This window comes from Triplophysa dalaica, chromosome 10 (genome assembly GCF_015846415.1).
Source record: "Triplophysa dalaica isolate WHDGS20190420 chromosome 10, ASM1584641v1, whole genome shotgun sequence".
NCBI lineage: Eukaryota > Metazoa > Chordata > Actinopteri > Cypriniformes > Nemacheilidae > Triplophysa > Triplophysa dalaica.
Window position 1 is genome coordinate 12,375,559 of NC_079551.1, and position 24,373 is coordinate 12,399,931.

General features: G+C 40.5%; 3 protein-coding genes across 6 annotated transcripts; all 3 read right to left on the bottom strand.

Moving 5' to 3' along the window:
- Positions 1 to 9: 9 nt before the first annotated feature.
- cherp (calcium homeostasis endoplasmic reticulum protein) lies at positions 10 to 6,159 on the bottom strand. 3 transcript variants are annotated; one of them, XM_056758966.1, is made up of 19 exons: positions 5,962 to 6,159; positions 5,384 to 5,557; positions 5,251 to 5,286; positions 4,402 to 4,562; positions 3,647 to 3,784; positions 3,401 to 3,552; positions 3,209 to 3,320; positions 3,035 to 3,124; positions 2,728 to 2,935; positions 2,474 to 2,628; positions 1,972 to 2,395; positions 1,649 to 1,890; positions 1,440 to 1,573; positions 1,277 to 1,363; positions 1,033 to 1,191; positions 832 to 948; positions 661 to 755; positions 403 to 588; positions 10 to 253 (listed from the first exon to the last, which is right to left on the bottom strand). In XM_056758966.1, exons 1-19 carry the CDS (start codon positions 5,984 to 5,986, stop codon positions 216 to 218), a joined length of 2,733 nt encoding a protein of 910 aa, XP_056614944.1. In that variant the 5' UTR covers positions 5,987 to 6,159; the 3' UTR covers positions 10 to 215. The 3 variants fall into 3 exon arrangements, with proteins under 3 accessions (XP_056614944.1, XP_056614943.1, XP_056614945.1); XM_056758965.1 differs by having other exon boundaries at positions 2,474 to 2,631; XM_056758967.1 differs by lacking the exon at positions 5,251 to 5,286 and having other exon boundaries at positions 2,474 to 2,631.
- A 4,005-nt stretch (positions 6,160 to 10,164) lies between these two features.
- Positions 10,165 to 13,272, bottom strand: rx1 (retinal homeobox gene 1). Its single transcript, XM_056758971.1, has 3 exons — positions 12,965 to 13,272; positions 10,863 to 11,113; positions 10,165 to 10,757 (listed from the first exon to the last, which is right to left on the bottom strand). Exons 1-3 carry the CDS (start codon positions 13,257 to 13,259, stop codon positions 10,311 to 10,313), a joined length of 993 nt encoding a protein of 330 aa, XP_056614949.1. The 5' UTR covers positions 13,260 to 13,272; the 3' UTR covers positions 10,165 to 10,310.
- Positions 13,273 to 18,832: 5,560 nt separating this feature from the next.
- On the bottom strand, positions 18,833 to 24,297 carry matk (megakaryocyte-associated tyrosine kinase). 2 transcript variants are annotated; one of them, XM_056757839.1, is made up of 13 exons: positions 24,264 to 24,297; positions 23,616 to 23,671; positions 23,428 to 23,538; positions 23,224 to 23,339; positions 22,160 to 22,379; positions 21,810 to 21,903; positions 21,673 to 21,738; positions 21,480 to 21,579; positions 20,815 to 20,899; positions 20,651 to 20,724; positions 19,557 to 19,758; positions 19,393 to 19,479; positions 18,833 to 19,297 (listed from the first exon to the last, which is right to left on the bottom strand). In XM_056757839.1, exons 2-13 carry the CDS (start codon positions 23,622 to 23,624, stop codon positions 19,118 to 19,120), a joined length of 1,344 nt encoding a protein of 447 aa, XP_056613817.1. In that variant the 5' UTR covers positions 23,625 to 23,671; positions 24,264 to 24,297; the 3' UTR covers positions 18,833 to 19,117. The 2 variants fall into 2 exon arrangements, with proteins under 2 accessions (XP_056613817.1, XP_056613815.1); XM_056757837.1 differs by having other exon boundaries at positions 23,428 to 23,541; positions 24,264 to 24,291.
- Between the last annotated feature and the right edge of the window lie 76 nt (positions 24,298 to 24,373).

Below are 24,373 nucleotides of genomic sequence, written 5' to 3' on the forward strand. Positions count from 1 at the left end.
ACAGCCGAATTAATGTCCCATTTAAAACATCTTTATTTTATCTTATACAGAATTTTAGACTGAGGGCAAATCAAACGAATCCCAATAACTGGGACAACACTGACATTCTCTTCATCTACATTGATGTTTTGATACATTACTACAAAATAAAACATTCAAACAGTTTTGAAAACAGATTTGACATCTACAGTAAAAACAGGTTCGACTGGTGACCATCACTCTGTGCTGGGGGCCTCCTGTGGGTCTCTGGTAACTGGGGGAAAAAAAGAGGAAAAACTTTAATGTCTGAAAATAATTTCAATCAATTAAAATCTTAAATAGTGTTGGTCTCAAGACTAAAGCAAAAATCTGAATTCTAGGTTCCTATGTTAAAGCCACACACGAAACCTGAACACCAAATACCTTTTTCTCGTGCTTTCATCCTTGCAACAAAATTGTAGCTTTTATTTCGCCTGTAGTTGATGTAAGGGTCATCCAGCTGGACTCCTACACCTTTGTACTGGTCCCACTTGTCCCGAAGTTCTCCGCCCTTGATGGGGTCTTGAATGCCCTGCTCTTTAACTCCAAGACCTCCAGAACCGCTCCAACCTTTGCAAAGTTCAGTCAATCACCGGTGAATCATTTTTGAGATCAGAGAAATGATGTAACCGGATCACCTACCCATCTTCATGAGCATCTGATGGCCTTTGTTTTCCTCTCCCAGCCTGAGCTCAGGGGGTATCGCTGCAGGGGCTGAACCCAATCCGGAGGTGGAGCTGCGGACGGACAGTATTTTATGTCAATGTTACATGGCTGGAATTAGATGTTTTTTGGAGCTGTTCTTGTTCTTACGGTGGTGTAGGACTGCGAGATTTTGCAGCGGGGCGTCTTTTGTCAGGAGAGAGCGATTTAGAGCGAGATCTGGAGCGAGAGCGACTACGGGACCTGGATCTGGAGCGGCTCCTGCTCCTGCGCGAGAGATAATCACATTCAACTTTGTGTGGAGCCGCTTAAAGCAATAAAATGTTAAAGCAGACATTTCAATTCCAATACCTGGAGCGAGATCTGGAGTAAGAGCGTGAACGGGAGTGGGATCTGGATCGCGATCTGGAGCGTGAGGATTTAGAAGACCTGGAGCTGGAGCGTGACGTGGATCGTCCTGTGGATCGTCCTCGGCTGCGCGACCGACTGCGAGAGCGACTACCTCGAGTGCTAGCAGGTAAAACAGAGATCAGAACACTAAAAATAAAATAACAAATGTCAACCAAAGTGTAGTTCAACAAACAAAGTTCCCCACCTGTTGCGTTTATCTTGATCCTTCTTTCGTCTCGCTCTCATCTTGGCTCGGAAGAACTCATACAGTCCGTTTTGCTCCCAACCCTCACTTTTAAATTCAAAAGTATTACATGAAATTTGATTATGTACAAATCTTCATCACTGAGTGACTGACAGATATTTACCTGTTTCTGGGTCTGTCGTGCGAAGGTGGGCTGTAAAACGCCTCCACTGCGGCCAGCAGGCGGTCACTGGGGGGCATCGGAGGCGGCAGGCGAATGTCTTTGGAGTCCAGAGGCTTATAATCATGATCTTCGAGCTAAATTCAAACAAATAACACTATAAGGACAACAGAAAAAAAAAAATACCAAAACGTAAACTAACATCAAATAACCTTCACAAGTGGTGCCATGAGTCCTGCGGGGAGGTCAAAGTAGGGGACGTTCGGGACCAGGCTGGGGTCGTCCTGGCTGACATGAGCCGGGTTCTGTCGTCTTATTTGAGGGGCCTGTCCGTTAAAACCATGAGGAGGGGGTCCAAAGTCAGGGTGCTGGCTACCGCCCCACGGAGGAGGTTCAGAGATTCCAGGAGGGGGAATCCTCTGGTTAGGATGGTGATGTTGAGGTGGACCAATATCTGATGACAGAGGAACATTATATTATAGTTATAATAATATTTCGTCTCAATGGTCTTATAAACAATACATCAATAACGCACCCCCTTGGAAATCTCCCTGTGGGTAGTCAAAATGGTGTGGAGGATACGGGGGCCGTTCAAAGTGATGCCGTGGAGGGAAGTCGTCCTGCATGAAACGAGGCGGAAAGCGGCCAAAGTTGTGAGGAGGCGGGGGCTGGTTGAAGGGCGGAGGCTGCTGATGGGGCGGGAACGGTCCGCGGAAGTGAGGCGGACGCTGCATGCGAAACGGAGGTTCCCTCTGGCCCCAGGGCGGCGGCTGATCCTGCTGGTTGTTCCACGGCGGCTGATCGTACTGGCCACTCCATGAGGGCGGGGGCTCGTTCGGTCCACTCCATGGGCCGTCCCGAGGGCCGCTCCAGCTGGAGTCCATCTGCTCGTTCCACATGCCCTCGTGGCTGTTCCAGGGCGGACATGGGGGTGGCGCTTGAGTGGGGTCAAACAGTGGCTAGAGGTGGGCGAAATGTTGTGTTTAGCTACAGTAAATTTATCACCCAATTTATTTACAGAACAGTTTTTTACTTACAGGCTGCTGCGGATTCCACTGTGGCATGTTGTGTTGCGACTCATACCAGCCAGGTTTACTGGATGACATGTCCGACGACGAGTCGGAGTCTGATGGGTGGGTCTGAGCGCTTTCATATTCAGCAGGAGGAGGACCGGGCATCGATGGCTTCATTTCTCCTTATGACATCACAAGTTAAAAATGATGTTGAGGATGACAGTACGAGTAACAAGTTTTTTTTCAATTTCAAGATGGATGACATCAAACAGGCTTACCGGGTTGAGAAGTCATGGAAGATTGAGGCTTTATCTCGGCGTCTACAGGTGCCAGCTGCCCGACTGCGGCAGCAGCGACCACCACAGTCTGCTGCTGTTTCAGATTGGCTACAAACTCCTCGTGCTGAGTCTTCAGGGCCTGGATCTGCTGCTGGAATGCCATCTGGATGGGCTGCACCCCCGGCGCGTATTCCGTGATGAGCGAAGCCTGGCGGAGATGTGACAGAGACGTTACCATGACAACCGTTTACATGTTGGACTACAGAAATGATTTGTTATGATGTGGGTGCGGTGGAATCAGCTCTACCTGATACTGTCCGAGTCCCAGAGCGGGACTTTGGAGCTGCTGAATTGTGATATCATCGAAGTAGCCGTTCTTCTCCCACAGCTGCAGCAACTAAAAATGGCACAGGGTGGTTACTAGGGCGTTGCTACTGAGGAAAATTCTTTAATGTATGAATAATATGATAACGGGCTCTACTCGTGTGATTTTCTGTTGTTTGTCCTCCTCGACCGCCAGGAAACTGGTGCAATAAATGGGAACCACAACCTTTTGTAGAGCCGCCAAAAGATCCCTCTGGCTTTTTCTCTGACTACAGAGAATGAAAGAGTTTGGTTGTTAAATGATCAACACTTGGTCGCTTGAGCAATATCCAATCAAAACGAGTCTTACCAATGATGAAGGACGTCATTGGTCAGATAGATGAGATGTAGGCGGAGCTCAAAGTGGGCCCCTTCGGCTGTGATGCGGTTTCTGAGGTGAGAGGACATTAGTTCACAGTGCGGAGGAGTTTTAGCGTTATTAAACATCCAGTTCTTTCCAGCCTAAAGGAGAAAGACGGAATAATAAAATCTTAATTGAAAGAGAGACATTTCATTTCAAGCTCGTTCATCAGCGAACATGATTTCCTGCTCGTACTGATATTGCGTCTTTTGTGCAGGTGTCGATGATGGGCTGAAGGAGGCTGTCGAACTCGTTCATGTCCAGCTGAGTTTCCACCAACAGCTTCTGCGTCTGCTGCTCCATCGCCAGCGAGATCGCAGCCGTCACCTGCTCCTGAAAACCCCAAGCAGATGGATTAAATCACTACAGAGTACATCAGATGTCAGATTTACTAATCATAGGTCCACTTTGTGAGATTCACTAAATACAGAGACATGATGTGAGGATCACGAAAAGTTTCACAATGTCAGACTCTTTAAACAAAAAACTGACTAAACACAGATTCACAACGTCGGGTTCATTAAACACAAAGTCACTAAACAAACTCGCACAGTCAGATAAAAAAAACAATTGAGAACAGATTCACCATGATAGATTCACTAAACACGCTCACAATTTCAAACTCAATACAGATTCATAAAGTGAGATTCAATCAGTTACCACAGATTCATAATGACAGACACACTTAGAGCATATTCACCACGATAGGTTCACTAAGCACACTTACAATGTCAGACTCACCAAATACGGATTCACAATGACATACTCACTGAGCACAGAGTCACTAAACACACTTACAATTTCAAACTCAATTCAGATTCACAATGTGAGACTCGTAAGACAAATACTCTGATTCATTAAGTAATATTCAGCCTCACTATAGACTGATTTACAATGTCAGATTCACTAAACAGTTCAAAGCAAAGTTTGCCCGCAGATGTTGTATTTACCTGTCTGAGGCTGAGCAGGTGTTGCTCCTGCTGCTGCAGGTTCCACTGGCTCTGCTGGATGAGTTCCTCCATTGAAGAGGTGGTCGGCGGAATGGGTGGGGGCTGCAGCAGGGTCATCGCTGGAGGAGTGACAGCAGCCTCTGTACCCGGTTGACACAGCACTGCAATGCACGATAACAAACACACAAAGACCACTGGCACTTAAACAACTAATCCATAGAATAGTCAGCATAACCAACTTTACGCAAAATCGGATGGAAATGGCAATGTTATTAAAGGAAACGTGACTTTTCAGAATGGACATCGCAGAGCAAAGTGATTCAGTTAAGATACTATCGAACGCAGGCATTCATCTTCATTTACACATGCTGGCTCGTTTCCCATGTATGAAAACAGTCCCATGAATAAAACAAGAATAAAAACATTTAAAGGCAAGGTAAGCACGAGGGTACGACATACAATCGAAAATCAATAACAGAGAAAGTAATTAAAATAATCTCACAAAAATTAGATTAAATTAAAGATTAAATTTAGCCCTTTATTGATCCACCATACAATAAGAGAATGTTTGTGACAAGATTTTGATGGTTTTGATGCTGAAGCAAGTCACTATTAAGACTTGTATATATATATATATATATATTTATAGATAAACAAGCAAACACGTTTTAACAGTATAATCAAAAATGTAGATAGAAATAGACCCATTTTTAACCCAAGAAAAACACAAAGCCGCAAAATGGAAAATGATGCTCAATCCAAGACAATATGTGTCAGGCATTGATAATGCAGAATAACTCGGATACCAGGCAAAAGAAAACAAGGTCTGATCATCGCTCTCATAAATACCTTCCATTTTAAATTCATCATCATGAGAAGAAGAATCTATAAAGGAAAAGAAGAATATACACACATACTGCTGTCAACAAATAGTCTAAATCTATCATGTGCAGTGCTTTACAGGTGTTAAATATCACCGTACGTTGTCCCTGTTCGATGGCCAGTTTGTATTTGTAATAGCCGAAATATTCTCCTCCAAACAGGAATGAAAACTTTGAGTTGTCCTTCTGCTTGTCCATGGTCATCTTCTCGAACTCGGGTCCATTTCGAGCGACGAACTGGGCCAGTTTGTCGATGACATTTCGGAGCTCTTGGTCTGATGGAGAAACAATAAATCAATGACTGGAGCAAAATATTATAATGGCTGTTTGCCAGTTCATCACAAGCAAGTACTAAAATTAACCATGGTTTTACTTCGTCAATCATAGTATTAACCAATATTATAACTAAGTATTGATTGACATAGTGAAACTATAGTAATAGAAATGACAATGTGCCAAAAAACATGGTTACTGTGCTTTTACAATAATAAAAGCATGGTTTATATAACCACATCCCAATTGATGGACTTTATGATTCAACATATCCACACTAGATAGTCAATTATAAAGTGAACCAGTTGATTTCTCTGTAAATAGCAAGTTTTATTGATGTTTTGACGTAAATACAAGTAAAGCATCTCGCGATGCAGGAGACACACACTCGCGCGCCGATTCTCACCTTCTGGCGGTGTTGAAATTTCCATCTTTCTCCAGATTAACTGTTAATATAACAGCCGCAATTCATTGAGAGAGCATGTGGGTAGGGTGTGAAACAAAACCTTATCGTTTTTAAGCATTCGCCATCATTATTTCAACATGGGTTTGTTATTTCAATGCGTAAAGCGAAGCTATCGGAAGCAGAATCCTGACGACTTCCGTCGACGCTGGTGACGCGCGCGCGTCCCGTTCTGTTGACGTGAACGCGCCCTCTGCTGGAAGGTGGCGCGAAATTACGTTCAACGGACGAGGCTGACTGAGGTAAATATAGACGATTAAAAATGGTCAAATAAATCATGTTCACAATTAGTTTGTTAGCTAAATTAGACGCACGCAACATTCGTGGGATTAAAAACTAAACGTTCAGCGAAAAATCAATACGTTTAAAGACCTAAAATGATTAATGTTGGAATTTACAGATGTCAGTCAGGAGTTGATCAGTCAGGCTAGCTGTTTTGTTTTACAATAAATCCCCATTATAACCATTAAACCATTTTGTATGGAAGGTCAATTAATTTAAAAAACATTTCAAGTTTTTTTATATTTGGTTAATGGGACAGACATTCATATGTAGTAAATTTGATGGCCAGCAAATACTTAATCCTGCTACAATAACCAGAGGAACCTTCAAATTTTGGGTTATTATCTTTTAAGCTTTATATTTTCAAGTTACTATCTTACCACATCTCTTGAATCGCATTATAAAAGAATTAAAAGGATTTTGATTAATATTTTTGGGCACATGTGATATTGTGAACTGTCCATGGGAACAAGCAAAATAAACTTGTTAGGTGAACCTGTCAACACACTCCTATACACAAGACAAACAGAAAAAATATTCACCTTTGTAATGATTTCACTTGTAATCTTGGTAAGGCGAGAATTTGATTGTATTTTTAGATGTGAGGGATTCCAGTTACGCTCGGGTCGAGAGACAAACCTTCCATTCAGATTATACTGTAACTAGATTATAAAAACACCAGCACTGATAGGTACAGATGTGTTTGTATGGTGGTGTTATAAGTAAAAGAAAATTCATTATAAAAAAGAATACACTTTATTTATTAATAAAAGTTGGTAAACCCTAAATAACGCATTAAACACTAATTATTACCGTTAAATTACCCTTCATAGCTGCCCCTCTTTGTTTAATGTAGATTGTTTTATTTAATTGAATGACTTAATTTACAAAATAAGGTATTTTACATTTTTATAAATAATAGATTTCATAAAACATGAATCATATAAATGTGTTTTAATACGCTGTATGGCACATGTATGGTACATTACACTTTTTTCCCAGCCGTCCTAATCAATAATGTTGACATGATGACAGAAGTCTTTTCGCTTCTGCTCAAGGGATCTTGTCTGGCGCCAGCTTACAAATCCGCCCAACACCTCCCACCTTCTCCATGACCTCCACCACCTCCCACCTTCTCCACGACCTCCAATTATGTCATGCGAACAAAGCTGAAAACGCTCTTAATCAACCCCAATTAATTCCGCTCCGTTTCCGTATTATCCCTTCCAACCCGTCAGCCTGTTAACTTCACCCAGCGCTACGTCCAGGGAGCAAAATAATAGATTACGCAATTAATTAGTGGTTAATTGTTCTTAATGAATACAGTAACTGGACGGGGGATTTAGAGCAACTTATCCCATTCTCAATGATCGCTCAGCGAAATATATTTTTACACAATGTAAGTGAAGATTGCATTTTCGGTGTTGCCGCAAAGGACACAATTCTTGTGCGTTTGTATTCTTGTGTGCGTACATATTCGTGATTGGATCAATTGGGGTCGACATGATCAAGTGCAGCAGTATTGTGACTTAAAATAACAAGTCTGTGTTATACTTCATAGTAGCGGTAAAAGTATTAAACAGGAAATCGTATTAGTAGCTGAGGTCAAGGATTAACCTTAGGTTTATGCCTGTTGCTACCACATGTGTGACTGAAGAAATATATGTCCAGTGACATCATCATGATGAGGCATTTTAGCAAACGCAGAAACGTAAGCTTTTATTTTGTTAACTCGGCGTCAAACTTTGTGTTTTCACCCAAAGCTTAAAGTTTACTTTAAACATTATTCACGTTTAAACTTCCTGAAACACATCTGAAGTTTAATTAAGATATAAAGAGTAACTGGGAGCACCAATATAACGTATGACACTGAAATTGGATAGTTTATAAAGGAAACGTGAACACAACAGACTGACCCACATTCAGAGCATGAGACTGGAAGAACCGCGCATTTCCCTCAGACTGACAAACAAAGCTTTTCGCAGTAGATTAACTGCTGCTTTCCCATGATTCCTTTGTGCCAGAGCATCTGAACGCATGCCTACCCACAGCCTGGGTGCCAAGATGTGCAGCGGTCAGAGGCTGTCTGGGTTCGGCATGGGCATTAATCCCTGCGCTGAACTCATCCTGGCCTGCAGGAAAAAACCCTAATTGGGGGATTTTCTCCATCATTAACTTTGATGAGCAGAATTCCCACCCTACGTTCCTGCCTGCGCAATCGCTAATACTTCCTACCTATTGCAGCCGCTAAAATGGTTTTAAATGTTCTCTTAAAATTAAGAAAAGATTTACAACAGAAAACTGGAACTAGTGACAGTAATGCTGGTATGAACGGCAACTCCTACATGATCAACTGAAAGTTTCTTTTTCGCTAAAATGTTTTTCCAATGCAGCTACGATCAGAAGTCCTGGTGTATGTAAATAGCGTACAAGAGGAGTCATATTCAGACCCTCTTGTTTTTTTCCCGGCACATGTTTTTTGGGGTCCATATGGCCCTTGTGGTCCTCCATCTGTTTTGAGAGCATTGCTCACACATCATGAATACAGCCGAGCACCATTCACCATTAACATGTGCCTCAACGGGAGCATCAGGAGGCAATTAGGGAAACTGTGGACCCCAGGGCCGATACCCCCTCCCGGGCCAGGCTGATTGACTGGAACCTCATCTTTCTAACGGGCTGGCTCGGCGCCACCGGTCAGAAGATAAAGAGGGAATGAAATCCCCTGTCTGTCCTATAGCTCTGTCCGCACGTCAGCTAAACATGTGATAAACGTCTAAACAACCGATGCAGGGAAGGATGAGTCAACAGAAAGCAATTTCTATTTAACTAGATTTGTTTATTCAAAGAACAATAGTGGACACCATTTTGAGTCAAACATTACTGTATAAAGGTCTAAGACACAATACAAACAAAAAGAACCACATTCATAGTTTTCGACAAAATAACATTGCACAAACATATACAGACATTAAAATGTACCCTTGATTGTCATACTGCTTACTAACTTTGGCTTTTCAACAGTGCAAGTCATCTAAATATCACAGATTCAGTTTGTAAACTAATTTTGGGCCACATGACCCTTTACCAGAGCTGTGAAAAAACTCTGTATATAATTGTATATATTCCTTATGTACTTAAACACCTTGAGTAAACTTACAGTATAAATCGTTCAGTTCAATCATACCACAACATTTCATACTCTTTCCAGAAATACTCAGTATTAGTTAAACACAATATGTATCATTCATAATTGGCTATAAAAAGTCTGGCAACGTGAACTGAGTGAGTTTCCTTTTGCAAAAATAACCAGTCAATCCCGTTTGTTTGTTTCTGGGGTGTAAAACAGCTAAAAAATTTTATTTGACCACTACCTGTGTAAAATTGTGACTGAACTTTGATGAGTTCTTCCAAACTTCGAAGGAGTCGTGATAGGGTAACTCCGGTCTCTGTTCTGCACCTACAAGAGATGGTTTACAGGAAGGTCATACAAGACCTCTCTTCCCAGACCATCTCCTATGTTCTTCTCCTCCTTTCCTTACACAAGTCTTTTCGATTAAAACAAGAGTTTGTGTAAAATAATTTCCTGCTGTCCATATTTATGGCTCAGGATAATCACAACCAAAAACAACGAATCCAGATCATCCCAAGAAGGTGTAAAATAGATCAGAAGTTGATTAATTTGTGTCGCTAATTGTCACTTATGCAATTAGACAATGAACTGAAACCAAGTGTGTTTACAATCAAAACTATAATCAGACAGAATTAGCATGATACTTTCAATCTTTGTGCTTTGTCATTGCTTCAGACAAAAGATTCACATCCAGTTGAAAAATAAATAATTGTGGAATCAAATAGGACGTGACTCATTTAGTGCCCACGTTTCTTGATTCGAACGTTCTCACTTGTACAGGAAAACCATCTCTTACATGTCCAGTCACTCTTCATTAGCCTTCAGCGTTATTTAGTAACCAAGAAACTTGAAGGCCTTCAAAGAACACTCGATCGTCTCAGCACATTGGTTGCCAGGTCTTGTCCATGGAGTGGATGTGTTCCTTAGCTTTCATCCTCAAAGCTGCAATGCTGGAACTGCGATGTTCCATGTCCTCCAATGGATATTTGTCAGTGAAAGGAGGGGGGCATTGGTACGGTGGGGGGGGCATAGGCTGCATGCTCTGAGACATCGTTTGGGCAGTGCTCAGGAAACTGTGGTTAGGATACCCTGCCTGTAATCCTTGTGTGGGACCCATGAATCCTGTAATGTTGTGTACTTGAGTGGCACTGGACAACGGGGAGGTCAGCCAAGGGTCAAGGGGCAGCGAGTTGTTCATGGGCCCCGTGTTGGGGTGCATGGGCGGGCGGTTGAATGAGAGCATTGGCGAGTCGTGGAGCTTCATGGTGCAGGCATCCATTTTCTCCTGTCGCCTCCATTTGGCTCTGCGATTCTGGAACCAAACCTGGACAAATGCATGCATTGTGAAATAGCAGGCACGTAAGCAATAAGAACCAGTTTGTTTCCAGAGATTGGAATCTAATTATAAAATGCAGAGGTTAAAACACACCTGCACTCGGACCTCTGGCAGGCTGACTTTCATGGCCAGCTCCTCTCGGCTGTAGACGTCGGGATAGTGAGACTTCTCGAAGGATCGCTCCAGTTCATGCAGCTGGTAAGTGGTGAAAGTCGTGCGGTTGCGTCTGTGCTTCTTTTTAGGCTGTTCTTCATCGGCAGAGTCTGGAGATTTGCAGTCACTGTCGCAGGACTTCTGCAGGTCACTCAAAACACTGTCACACTTATTGGAGAACATATCAGCATCTAAAAGCAAAATTCATAAACAATCACTGAATTTAGATTTGAGAATTCACAATGGTATCAACAGTGTTGATAGCTACCATCTTGTTTCTGGCTGATATTGAACTAGCAACCTTCTGGTTACCAGATCTAATCCTTAATCACTATATAATACAAGTAATTAGTTCACATTGCAATAAAATTCAGCAGTTATTGATATTTTATTTACATTATTAGTAAACATATCATGCTTTTGGCCATGTGTTGTTCTGTTTGTCACGGATGCTATCTACAGCTTTCACTCAAGGTTTTACATCCCATAATCCAGGCAGAAACAGATGTAGACTGATAATTCCCTGATAGCTTCCACTCAGATCTGGCCCTAATCTACCTAATAGCTTCGTTCGGCTGAACTCAACTCCCTAAACATAAGGTTGACATTACTAGGAAGAAAACTACTTTGGGCAACTTGAGAAGCACAGATCCAGATTTTGCTAAACAATGCTATCAGTGTTTAGGGCCAAAGGTTTGAATCCTAGAGAAAAAGCTGTGCTGTTAAAGTGGCTGCCTTGAATGTGCTGTTGAAAGACAAAAGTTGAATTGTTAATAAATCAAAGTAAACATCTGTTGATTTTAGACTTTGACTGGTAAGACTACAGGTTCCGTCCTAGATAAGACAGATAGCATTGTGTCCTTCAAGCAAGACATGTATCCACAGGTTTGAGCTTCCTGTGGCTAATGTCCTTGCAATCAACTGATTTGAATGTGGCTGCTAATAAAGATATAACTCTTTGACTGCCAATGTTCTGAGTCCACTTCTTACTAGCAAAGCAGCAGGTTAGGACATAATTTATACAAAACTGAGTCAGAGTGTATTTTTTTTTTTTGTTTACAGATATTCTGGGTTAACAAAGCCTAACCGACCACAGACTGGTGGAGGTCAACACTGATTCGAAAAACATCTCACCACTTGTCAAATATAAGACAGTCAAGCATTCAAAAGGACCTTGTCACGGTAAAAGACACATTAACTCCGGGTCATCTGAGAGGTTTTCTCATCCCAGGACTAAGAAGCACAATGGATTATGAGCCCAATAGAAAAAATTGGCACAGAGTAGAAAAATGATTATGTCGACATGCACAGTTGTGCAATCTTGTTTGAGATGGGAGAAGATTACAGGAATTCCACAAGGGGATGAGAACCGGGGATGAGCCCCTTTGCCAAATGGCTTTCTGGTTTGATCGGGCCCTGCAAAGACAATATGGTCGCCTTGACTTAGCCCCGGAAACATCACGTACAGAAGAAACGTTTGGAATGAAGGACAAATTAAGATTTTGTGGCATGTAAAGAGTTTCAGAAGAACTCTTTTCACAATCTACAGCATTCATGAAAACCATAGTTGTCCTGCAAACAGAAGGGATTGTAGGCAACTGTGCCGTTGGTTGATTAAATTACGTAAAAGACGCGACTGACTTCCTTCAGGTCTCTTAAGGTGACTCTGGACGTTAATACCCTGGCAAGCTGCCACTAGCACATTAAAATCAACAGGAGGGCTTGACATAAGAACTTGATTCAGTTCCAGTGTTTCAGTAACCTGGGATCTTGGGTTTTAATGAATATTAAAGTTCTAACTAACCATGAATCTCTCATCATGTAGGTTGTTTAAATACAAAAAAACATCAATAACTTGTTGATAGCGCATGAAAATCAGACCATTTATATTTATCAGATGTTTTCCACATGTACAGCATTTGACAGTGTTTTCCACAGCACGTTACAGGTCAAATGTAATCCATGACTCTGGCATTGCGACCCAATAATCTAAGGCTACTGAAATTGAACAATAACAGACAGTTTGTCCAGTAATGACCTACCATTATAAGCAGGCTCCTCGGAGCTGTTCCTAAGGATCGGCAGATGTCCGTAAGGTTGCACCCGCTGGTCCTGCTTACCCGGATCTCCAAGAGTCTCTTCTCCAGCTTTGTGTGTCACAACGTTGCCTACAGTGTTGATCAAAGTGTCCTGGTCCCTGTTGAAGCCCAGGATGACATCAATGCTGTGGACGCGGGTGCCCACCACCGCCCCTCCAGCTTTGACCATCTCGTGAAAGTTACTGGGGGAAAGACAAGCATCATCCACCATGTTCATGGTGTCCAGGGACAAATGCATTGGAATGCCAGGATAGACCTTCCAACAGAGATGCAGTTGGTCTGCTAGAGGAACCCAAGACTGGACAAAACAAAGGAGAGGCTACAATCAGTAAAAACAATGCATGCATTTGGGCCAAGTTTGAACTTGTGAACTTCTTTAAGAAGTTCACAGGTAATCACTAATGTTGAATACACGTGCATTTTTATATCTAGTAATTGTTTGCAAACAACCCTCATGTAGTAATAGAGTATTACATTTATTTATTTAAATTTAGTTAACAAGATCATTTACACATAACAAATAACACAGTATGATGCTGCACTACATAATAAAGCACAAAATTGTGTTTTCCATGCATATCATTTTTCATGTTGTTTTACACGTTTACCTATTTTACAAATCTTAAAATAAACATTTGGGAAAGCAACATGATTCAAGTTGTAATAAATACAATATCCTTAGAACTTAAGTTTAGAGAAACACAATATTTAATTCTCTGTCTAACAATGAAGTCTGTGTTGACTTTATTTAAGAGTTTATATAACACATACCTCTAAAGTGAGATGTTCTGAGCCTTCTCCGTCTCCAATCGGTCCTGTATCCACCTGTTTCTCCAGAAGTGGATCACGTTCAGCTGTGGAGCACGTCGTCCTATGATGTACCCCAAAAAGAGCCACCAAAAAACCTCAATCCCTCTGACTTCAACCCTGTTAATGCATACATCCACACACAGAAGTTCTCTGGGACGGATTCCGCTGCTCTGCGTTCTGTCTTTGCAGAAGGGAAATAACAGCATGGGATTACAGGAGCTCATTAATTGGGACTCTTCCCCCTTAAGAATGATTGGCAGACGGTTTCTGCTCAAGTAATTGCACTAAACAGAGCTTGAATTCACCCCACAGGAGGAGACGCGACTAATGAAGACTTCTCTCCTTCTTCCTTCACAGATCTATTGTTTTAAAGACAAAAGGATGACCTGAATTTTTTGGCCGACTTCTTCATTATTGAACGGTCACTGGAAGCCTGTTTGTTGCACATTGATGGCTGTTTTTAAAACTACAAGCAATTCCCTCCGTGTCTATAAAAATGAACTTTGAAACACTTGTTAACTCTTGTAAAAGAGTTTAAAAATGTTTAAATTATTTTATAGTACTTTACCATTTAAACATTGTTTTGGCCTGCTGACACAAATGAATAAACAGGTTTACATGCCCTAAAAAAAATCAATATTTTGTATTATATATATTCCATAATACAATATTTCTCATAATTATGGTCTGTTTTTATCCTCAATCTGACCATTAAATGAGAACTAAACTTCTAAGCTACATATACACAGATACAGAACGTTTATGAAGATATAAACATGATCATATATGTATTTGTTATTTAATTGTCAATAATATTACATATATTATGGCTTTATTTGTTTTTAACTTTTTGTTAGTAGTGTTGCATTGTGTGTTGAGAAACGAGAGGAAAAACTAGTTCACTACTGCATGAAACTTAAACAATGATTTTTTTTCTTTTTCACACCTCAAGTTTGTAAAAATAAGTAAGGATGTATTTGTTGGCATCCACACTTCAATGACGACTGAAGTCCTAAGCATCTGTTCTAATAAAGAAACAATGAGGGTTGATGTGACCCTAAATGGCCGTTGGGACATAAAGTTCTTGAAAAGTCAGCTGATCCACAAAGGACTTCTCTGGTGTACAGACACAAGTCTTTGGCATGTCGTGGTACACCGGAGCTGTCCGAGTCCCTGACGGGGTCACAGAGGTACACGACCCAAACATCAGCAGCAAACAAATTGTTGAAGATTTTATTAAAATGTCACAACTTATTTAAAAAAAAGTAAGAGGTGGACAGTTTACAGCTCTTCACTGTAAAGGATAGACTGCTGGTTCTCGCGTGCACGTTCTGTTGACTCACTGGGCATCCGAAAGTACTAATTTCTCTACCGCAGTGGTTCTCAAACGTTTTCGTTGTAAAGCCCCCTTTGTGTAAAGTACATGCCCCCCCCCCAAATAAAGACGTATTATTAATTGAACCTAAAACATTAGATTAGATTAGATTCAACTTTATTGTCATTACACATATACAAGTACAGTGTAATGAAATGTAGTTTAGGTCTAACCAGAAGTGCAATTAGCAAGTGCAGGATATACAGTGTGAATAAATACAGAATACAATATTAGGAAAATACTATACAATGGGCATGTACTATGAAAATATGACAGTCGGTATGTACTATGAACAATATAAACAGAAGGATATATACTGTGAACATTAATGTACAGGTGGTTATGAACAGATAACAATATAGACTATACAATAGTGCAAGTGATTTGAGTGTGCATTAGTTACAGACATTAGCTATTAAAGTTACAGTGCAGTAGATGAGTTGATGCGGTTATTAAAGGTACAGTGCAGTACATGAGTTATTGAAGTTATTGTGCAATACATGAGTAGATGCAGTTGTACATTTACAGTGCAGTAGATGAGTTAGTGCAGTTATTGAAGTTACAGTGCAGTAGATGCGTTAATGCGGTTATTAAGGTCGCATAACTGAAAACATATTCAGTTATGCAATGCTGGAACATCAATTGTTTTGGTTGGGCTTTTTTTCTGATTGCATGAAATCTATGATAAATTTAGAAATTTCATAAAATGCCACAAATTCTGTGGCCCCCCTGGATCCAATATTGGGGCCCCCAGTTTGAGAACCAATGATCTAGTGTTTGTTGGACAAAACACAATGAAAGCTGCATTCTATCCGTCAACAAAAACATCATGCCTGCCTACCCACCCCATCGTCCAAACTGCAAATCAGACTGTCATATTTATATCTAGAGCAAAATTCTATGCTAAACGATTGTGGAAGTGTCTTGCATTACCACTCAATTTCTACAACAAAGCTGACTCCTGAAGCAACACTAGTTGATACCCACCACCTCCTGTAACAATGCCCCTGTGTATAAATTATCTCTGGACAGTTTGAGCTCTGCATTTGATGCCGTACAGGATTGGACGAGAGACAGCGCACTTATTCCATCATGTTGATCATTTCCTGAAGGCTCTTGCTTGTTTCCCCATTACGATAATTGAGTACAAATTGGCTCAGTAGGTGCATCACAGTTATCGCGAGGATTAGATTTATCAGATGACAATGTAAAGCCGGCAGATCCTATTAGACCGAAAGCAGCTAATGTAGAGGAGCTGCTTCAGCTCACTGCAGGAGGAGGAGAAACAAGACAGTGGGTAAGATGAGGTCGAACGAGGCGCTCGGCGACATGTCCTATACGGTTATGTGGGAAATGCTTAGTTTAGGTGGGCTTCTGAGGCAATCCCACAATGCAATGATGAAAGAGACCACAATCAATGTTAATTAACCTAAAAACTGTCAAGTCGCTAGAATAAGAAAGCAGAATCTTCGAATGGCTGACGTAGCCTGCACTGTTGCCCTTCCACACGCCTACGTTCTTCTCTGACATCTTAAATTTAATCTCTAGATTAGCACGTAAAACCCCCACCCGCCGGCCTGGCCAATTCGCCCACACAGCCTAGTAACCAAACACCAAACATCCATACGGCCTCTTTCCATCAGATTATCTAGAATAAAGTTTGTCGAAAGCTGAAGTGCACCTCATTGCGGAACCTCGTCACTTTCACGTTTTGTGCGTTATGAGTGGGACGCCCATGGGGGAAGGTTTAAAACAGCACACATGTGAAATTAAGTCCAGTTACATTATCTGTTTAACCTCTCGACTCTTAAAAGCATTGTAGCTACAAGCCGTCAGATTTTGTAGATGCATGCATAATTCACACTTTTTTTTAGATCGGAATATAATAATGATTTGTTTGATGAGCCACAGCCACGGTTGCCGCACTTTTACTATAATAATTTTTTTTCAAAGGAGGGGTTGGTTCAGTCAGGATTATTCTTTTCACAGCCTCTAGAGAGAACAAGGTTAAACTTTCCTCCTTAACACTTAATCTGATACTCTTAACTTGGCTAAAGAAGATATTCTTCTGCAGGCACTGACGTACTTCATCTCCTAATCGGCTGGTTATATCTCAGCTGTCATTCATGTTTCTCTCCGCCCCCTTTTTCCATCAGCAGCTCCAGGCTCCTCAAACGGAGTTCACCTGAAAAACACATCCATGACAGAGAATCCACTTCAAACTGAAAATCCACTTGTCATTTTGTTACCCCAGGTTCAACCAGTAGAGGGAGCCACTGAGTCTCTGATGTGGCGTGCAGTTTTAATAGGATTAAATTCAATAAATGTATTAATGTTTGCTTTCTAACAAGGACTGTCAGGCTAAAAAAACCTCTAAATGAATCCAGTTATAGTGAACCACATGCTTCCTGACGAATAAACCATGTCAGCACGGCTGAACACAACACTTTGATTTTGTGATTCACACATCATGCAGTTTCTAAAAGAGAAGCACAAGGAGAATTCTCATCACGTCAACGTCATCTACGAACTCTTTCCTCTAGTGTCCAGGTCATAGCTTTTTCTTGTGTTATTGACTCATCAAGATCGTTTCCCAAATAACACCCATATAAAGAAATAACACAAGTATGTTCACTTTTACACAATAAAATGACGATTCACATACTATTGGGGATCAGAAACACTATTCAAAAGAAAGACATCTACACTCAAATTTAAACATTATCATGACATGCATTTATCAAAATAAATTGCTTTTCATTTTAAATCGAAAGGAAGAATTCCCATTGCTCATATTCAGTGTGGCCTCTTTTTAACCCCTTGTAACATCATCTGGAGCTCCCTAGCAACCACATAGCAACATGCTAAAAACATCATCTCAGATGTCAGGGTTTATGTAATACACTGTTCAATTATGAAAAGAATTACACATCATCCTCTCTGAGGCTTAAACGACAGAATAAGTCTGCAGGAGACGGTGGCGATAGAAGGAGAGCGAGATTGAATCTACGGATGGTCTCACGGGTGATGACCGCTAATCTGGATTGAGCGATTCAATTCAACATAAATACTTCAAATCATTTCCCATGAGATATCACTGCTAGGCATCGCAAGCTCAGCCTTATGTGCAGTTCAGCAAAACCTCATTCAATATTCAGTCTATAACCTGCATTATTAGTGATAGTAATTGCTTTCCTTAAGTAGCGAGCACTATTAAAAACAGGGTGAAAATCAACATGGATTTGATATTTGGTAACTTCCTTCCTGAAACTTTGACCTATAACACCACAGCATATGAAAACAGGAGAAAAGAGGATATTTTCATCTCTGTTTCTGTGCAATTCCTTCCTAATATCAGCAATAACATCCAGACCTCGAGTATTAAGCTTCGCTGGACATATTGCTGTACAGTAACAGAACAAAACGAGATATTATCGGAGCGCTAATCCCCAAAATTGTTGTTTCCTTGAAATTTTCCCTAAATAACTGTTTCTTCTGTTCTGTCTGTAGTTCATTATAAATCAAAATCATCTTTAAAATCAATCACCGACATGAATTAATATGTAATTGTTTTTACATAAATACAGAATTCACATTAAATGCAGTCAGGGTGGCATTTGTTAATCTTGTGTAGTTTTGATTTTCCGGGATGATGGCAAACAACTGATCCCTGTTAACATGTTAAACTTCATTTATTTTTACAGATTAATTTGTGCCAAAGTCAGAAATTTTTCAACAGCCATCACTGTGTTAATTTAGGTAATTTAGTATTTCAAATGTTATTTCTTCAACAAACAAAAAAATCTCAAACATACATAAATAAAATGTGTCAATATAAATAGAAAGTTTTACAAAAGCCGTTCAAAGTCAATGTTGACTCGCCGTTTCCACGTCTGGAAATTGACACTGCATCACGCCTCATATCTCCCAAACTCTTTCTCAAGTTTGTCTCTCAGTTTGTGAAAGGACGGCCTCTTTTTGGGGTCTGTTTCCCAGCAGGACCTCATGATGGTGTAAACATCGGGCGGACATTCATCGGGCGACTCCATGCGGTAACCCTGATCCACACGTTCTCTCACCTCACTCACCGTCTATCAAGAATCAAAGTAAAATCCAGTAAAAACTTGCACCACAAGCTTAGCAAAAAACCTAAAAACACGGTCTGAGCTAGCAAATCAAAACTCACCATCTTCGGGTAAGGCTGCCTCCCATAGGAGAATATTTCCCACAGAAGTACTCCATAACTCCACACATCTGAGTGAGTGGTGAATTTCTGCGATAGAAAGAATGAATCAAGATGAGGTTTATGCTAAAAACTGTGTTTCACATCAACTATGCCGTTCTTCTTACCCTTGTCTTAAAGGCTTCAGGTGCCGTCCACTTCACCGGTAACTTTAAATTGTCAGGCGTCGTTGAACTGACCTTTGCCACCGCCAAACCGAAGTCACTGACTTTTGCGACCGAGTCTTCGGACACCAGAATGTTGCGGCCGGCGAGATCTCTGTGCAGAAGCTTCTTCGACTCCAGATGTTCCATACCTTCACACACATCTCTGAAAAAACACACAGAACAACACATCTGTAAAATAAAATCTTAAATGTGATTTTAAATGTTCTGCAAACAGCGAGATTCTCGAGAAGCCCGTGGAGTTTTGGGTAAAACCCAATTACGTCCATAACCGATTCCACCATAGTGCTAAAAACATTAAAGGATGATTACATAAACCATTACTTTACAATTACAATGACACAAACAATTACTTTTTGCAGTTAGTTCTGCTACAATCGACTTTAACATATTTTCTTATTTGATGTATTGTATCATTTTCAATAATCTGGCATTTCTTTTTCCCTTATTTCTACACCTTATTTCTAAAAAGTTTTCTTATGTCTACTGTCTACCCCAAAATGTTTTTTTATTATAATCTAAATTATACACTGCCCTCCCAAAAAAGTCAGACACTGAAAAAGGACCGTCTTTAGCTTGGATTACGGCACGCATTCCCTGTGGCATCGATAAGCTTCTGCAATGTCACACACAAACAATTGTACATATATTTTTCGCCCAGATCTTGTATCGATGGTGGGAGAGTCAGACCGCTACGCTTCTACACACCAAAGATTCTCAATGGGGTTAAGGTCTGGCCATCCTATGTGTGATAATGATGTCTAATGCTTCCTGGACCACTCTTTCACAATTTGCGCCCGATGAATCCTGGCATTGTCATCTTGGAATATGTCTGTGCCATCAGGGAAGAAAAAACCCATAGATGGAATAACCTGGTCATTCACTATTTTCAGGTAGTCAGCAGACCTCATTCTTTGTGCACATAACGTTGCTTAATCTAAACCTGACCAACTGCAGCAACCCCAGATCATATTTTATGGACGGGCAGTCTTTAAATATATGTGAAACGTTTAGTGTGCATGCATGTTTATTCTTACAGCGCCAACCGCAACAGCTGAGTCGTGCTGACAGCCAAACGCCCTCGTGAGCGCAGAAAATTCACCAAATTTCCCTGTGACGCACAAACAAAAGTGGGCATTTGACCAAAACCAGCTTTCGAACATCATAATTCTTCAATCATAACATTGAAATGCGACTGTACCTTTGTCATTAATTCTGTTATGATGTAGAGTCCGTTGTGCAGAATCACTCCTAATAACTGCACAAGATTCTTATGATGGAGGTTTCTGTAAAGCACAAGAGAGATTACGGCTCTGTTCCATGAGCTGTCCATGTAGGGATTATTTTAAAGGCAACAACTAAAATTCAAATAAGTCCTATTGTCATTACTTTAAGGATCCTTGCGAGAGAATCCCAAATGTTGAAGTGCTGCATTGTATGCAAATTCGAGTATTGCGCTAATAGCTTAGCATCGTGCTAACATCGAACTCTTCTGAAATGAATTGCGTTTCGTGTCACCTATATATTTTAAACATATGACTTTATTTTACAGTTTTTATGATTTACCTATATAATACAGTACTGTCAGCTACCTGCTTTTAATATGGGTTATCAGTTAGCACGCTGGCTTAAAAGACTGCTGACTATGTAGACAACATGCAGATCTAGGTTTTAGAACGGAGCAGGATTTCCAAACCAGGCTTTCCATTATGCAGCAAACAATGAGTATAGTCAACAATGAGCTCTTTTTTGTAGTGATATTAAATAAAATAAATATAATTCTGTTTAAAACACTACCGACATCCAACATGACATGACTAATTTTATAATCATGTAATCTATTCAACGGACAGGAAACATGCTCACGTCATGACCGATGTCTCTTCGAGGAAATCTTGAGCGGTAACGTCACATTTGATGTTCTTGATGGCGACCCTCTGCCCGCCGTACTCGCCCTCAAACACAGCTGACGTATCCACATGACTCTTAGTAACCTTACTCAATACCGACTAGCAATCATTTCCAATGACAAATAAAGAAAATGAAAAACATACTGTACCTCCGAACTCCCCTTCACCTATGGCCGGTCCTAAAGTCAACTTTGAGAGGTCAAGCAACCAGCCCGCTGTGAATTCAAGATATTTTCTGTGATTACTTTAATTTATTTATTTATTTCGTCGGGTGGACAACACTTACATTTCAACAGTTTTGTCTCGGCAGACTTTGCACCTTCTTTCATTTTTGGCTTCAGCAGAACTGTAGCTAGGGCGCCTTTGATTTTGCTATGAAACTATATGGAGGAAAAACGTTTTAATTCATGAATATTACACACATCACTGCTACACATGCAGACAGGAAACCTAAGTGTGTACAAATTTCCTCTTTGAAACTCAAGAATATGTCTTTAAAAAGTTCACCACAAAACAAAACTGACAGAGCGGACGAACTGTTATTTCCCTCTTACAAACCACAGGACGTAAGCGTCACTGGAAAACTAAGATTACTGAAGAAGCGAAGGTTAAAATAAGCCAGAGTGGTTTGCACACCTCGATCATGTCGATGAGGTTGTAGAAGAACTCTTTATGGTCGATGGTCAGCTTGTTGTCTCGAAAGATGACACGATAGTGAAACACGTTCTGTTTGAAGCAGAGGCAAAGCACGAAATCTCCGGGGTGCCGAATGGACTCGCGAACCAGGAACAGGCCGTCTTCCATGGGCCTCAGTTTGTCGACAGCCTGCGGGCCCGATATCTTTCCATGAAACCAGCTTAAGAGTCATCAGAGAAGGTTGGTAGACGTTAAAGAAATGTTGTGTAAAACACCACTCGGACAAAAAACGTGAGAAGGATCAATAATAATTCTCCAATAAAGCTTTAGTGAACCCCAAAATGAAAATTCTTTCCTTAGTTATTTATCCTCGGCATTCCTTCTCCTGCAGAACACAAAAGAAGATGTTTTGAAGATCGTTGATAGTCAAACAACACTGAACCTCAATGACTTCCACTGTATGAAAACAAAACCAAACATTTCTCAAAATATCTTCTTTTGTGTCCCACAGAAGAAACCCTGACAGCAAGCATACATCTATTTGATCTACGCATTTATATCTGCAAAGATTTATGTTTGATGGTTGGATATGTCTCAGAGACGTCTGCTGTCAGATGTCACATAGAGATCTAGAAGACGTCTAGATCCGTGCATGTAAAACTGCTCTATCGAAGACGTTTATCTGATCTTAAGCAGACAGACAAACCTGTGCTAGCTGGGAAGAATCATGGACAAGTTTTAAATGACACAGGGTCGAATAAATGATGATAGAAGTTTTGTTTCTATTCTTTTATAAGGGCAGGGATTTTCACAACACTGATGCGAAGTTTGCTCTTTCTTGTAACAGAGTGTTGACTTTCCATTATCAACACCGCAAACATCATTAGACCGTCAACAATCTCGCTCTCACAATGTTTTAATAGAAGTCCGGCCCAGCTAACTTTTAATCCAACCACTTCCTGATTCTCACTAATGCAGCAACAAGAATCTATTCCTCTTCACTTCTTTAGAGTACTAAAGTTGATTGTGAAAGATAAATGAAGGGTGTGTGTTTGTTGACGTACGGCATGAGGCTGAGATTGGGATCTATACGGACAGCCTCTCTCTCTCGAAGGTTGGATGCGGACACCAGGCCTTCTTCTCCGCTCGCGTTGTGCCTCACTTTGCACACCCCACTTTTCTAACCAAAAATAAACGTGGGTTACTCAAACGAGTGTGACCTTATTTTGCGTAATATTTAAAGGGGGGGGTTCATGTGTTTATTTTACCACTCCTGGCTCCAGGATTGTGAGGACGTCACCTTTGCGATACGCTATTTGGCCCGCTTTAGGTTTACAGTATTCCTTTTTGGTGACACACTGCGTACCCACCGTCCACGTCTTCTACGATGAGATAAACAACAGATGTGAGGTTTGCCAAGTTTTAAATAGATGTTCATGAAAGATGGTTTACTTACCATGGCCATGTCTTGAAATATTGAAACACGAGCACCTCAGAAGGTTCTTTAGAAACCTGTATGATTGACGTACGATTGTAAGACATTATAAAATGTAAAACAGTATAAACGAGAGCAGGTGTCGTCTAAAACCATTTAGCAACAGTATGAGAGTTGTGTAAAATAAAATGTGTCATATTATATTTAAAGGGGAGAGTTTACCCAAAAATAAAATTACTTTTCTCAATTAATCATCACGTCATTCCAAACTTGCAGAACTTTTTAAATTAGATATTTTGAAGAATGTTAATAACCAAACAAAACTGAAAACTTGCCTTCCACTGTCTAAACACAAAACCACCAAGACATTTCTCTAAATATCTTCCTTTGTGTTTTACTGATGAAATACTCATATAAAGGTTTACAACCACTTGTGGGAGAATAATCGATGGCAGAATTATAATTTTTTGGCGAACCATCCCTTTATAACAAGCCCAAAATGGCCATATTTTCATATAAATCAGCTTAGAAACTATTTTTAATGATATTGTACTTTTAAGCACTATAAAATATATAAGAACACACACAAAAGTCCAAAAACAGCAAGCCATATCTTGTACAAACGTGTACTTTTCTAAACACCTCTGTCTAAAACTTAAGAAGACTTACCAGACATAGAGGGAATGATGGTTTTGCCGTTGACTCTCTTTGTGTGAGGTGTGATCCCTCTCTTAAGACATGCGTTTACTTCCTCTTTAAATTGATTTGACAGTTTTTTT

Coding starts and splice junctions, on each gene's coding strand:
- cherp (XM_056758965.1), bottom strand. CDS start 5,986: ATGGAAATTTCAACACCGCCAGAAG. Junction 5,287..5,383: donor GGCCATCGAACAGGGACAAC/GTACGGTGATAT, acceptor TTTCCTTTATAG/ATTCTTCTTCTCATGATGAT. Junction 1,192..1,276: donor GATCAAGATAAACGCAACAG/GTGGGGAACTTT, acceptor TTTACCTGCTAG/CACTCGAGGTAGTCGCTCTC.
- rx1 (XM_056758971.1), bottom strand. CDS start 13,259: ATGCATTTGTCCCTGGACACCATGAACATGGTGGATGATGCTTGTCTT. Junction 11,114..12,964: donor CGAGGAGCCTGCTTATAATG/GTAGGTCATTAC, acceptor TTTTGCTTTTAG/ATGCTGATATGTTCTCCAAT. Junction 10,758..10,862: donor TGCCAGAGGTCCGAGTGCAG/GTGTGTTTTAAC, acceptor GCATTTGTCCAG/GTTTGGTTCCAGAATCGCAG.
- matk (XM_056757837.1), bottom strand. Junction 22,380..23,223: donor CCCAATCTCAGCCTCATGCC/GTACGTCAACAA, acceptor ATGACTCTTAAG/CTGGTTTCATGGAAAGATAT. Junction 21,580..21,672: donor AGGTGAAGGGGAGTTCGGAG/GTACAGTATGTT, acceptor TGGATACGTCAG/CTGTGTTTGAGGGCGAGTAC.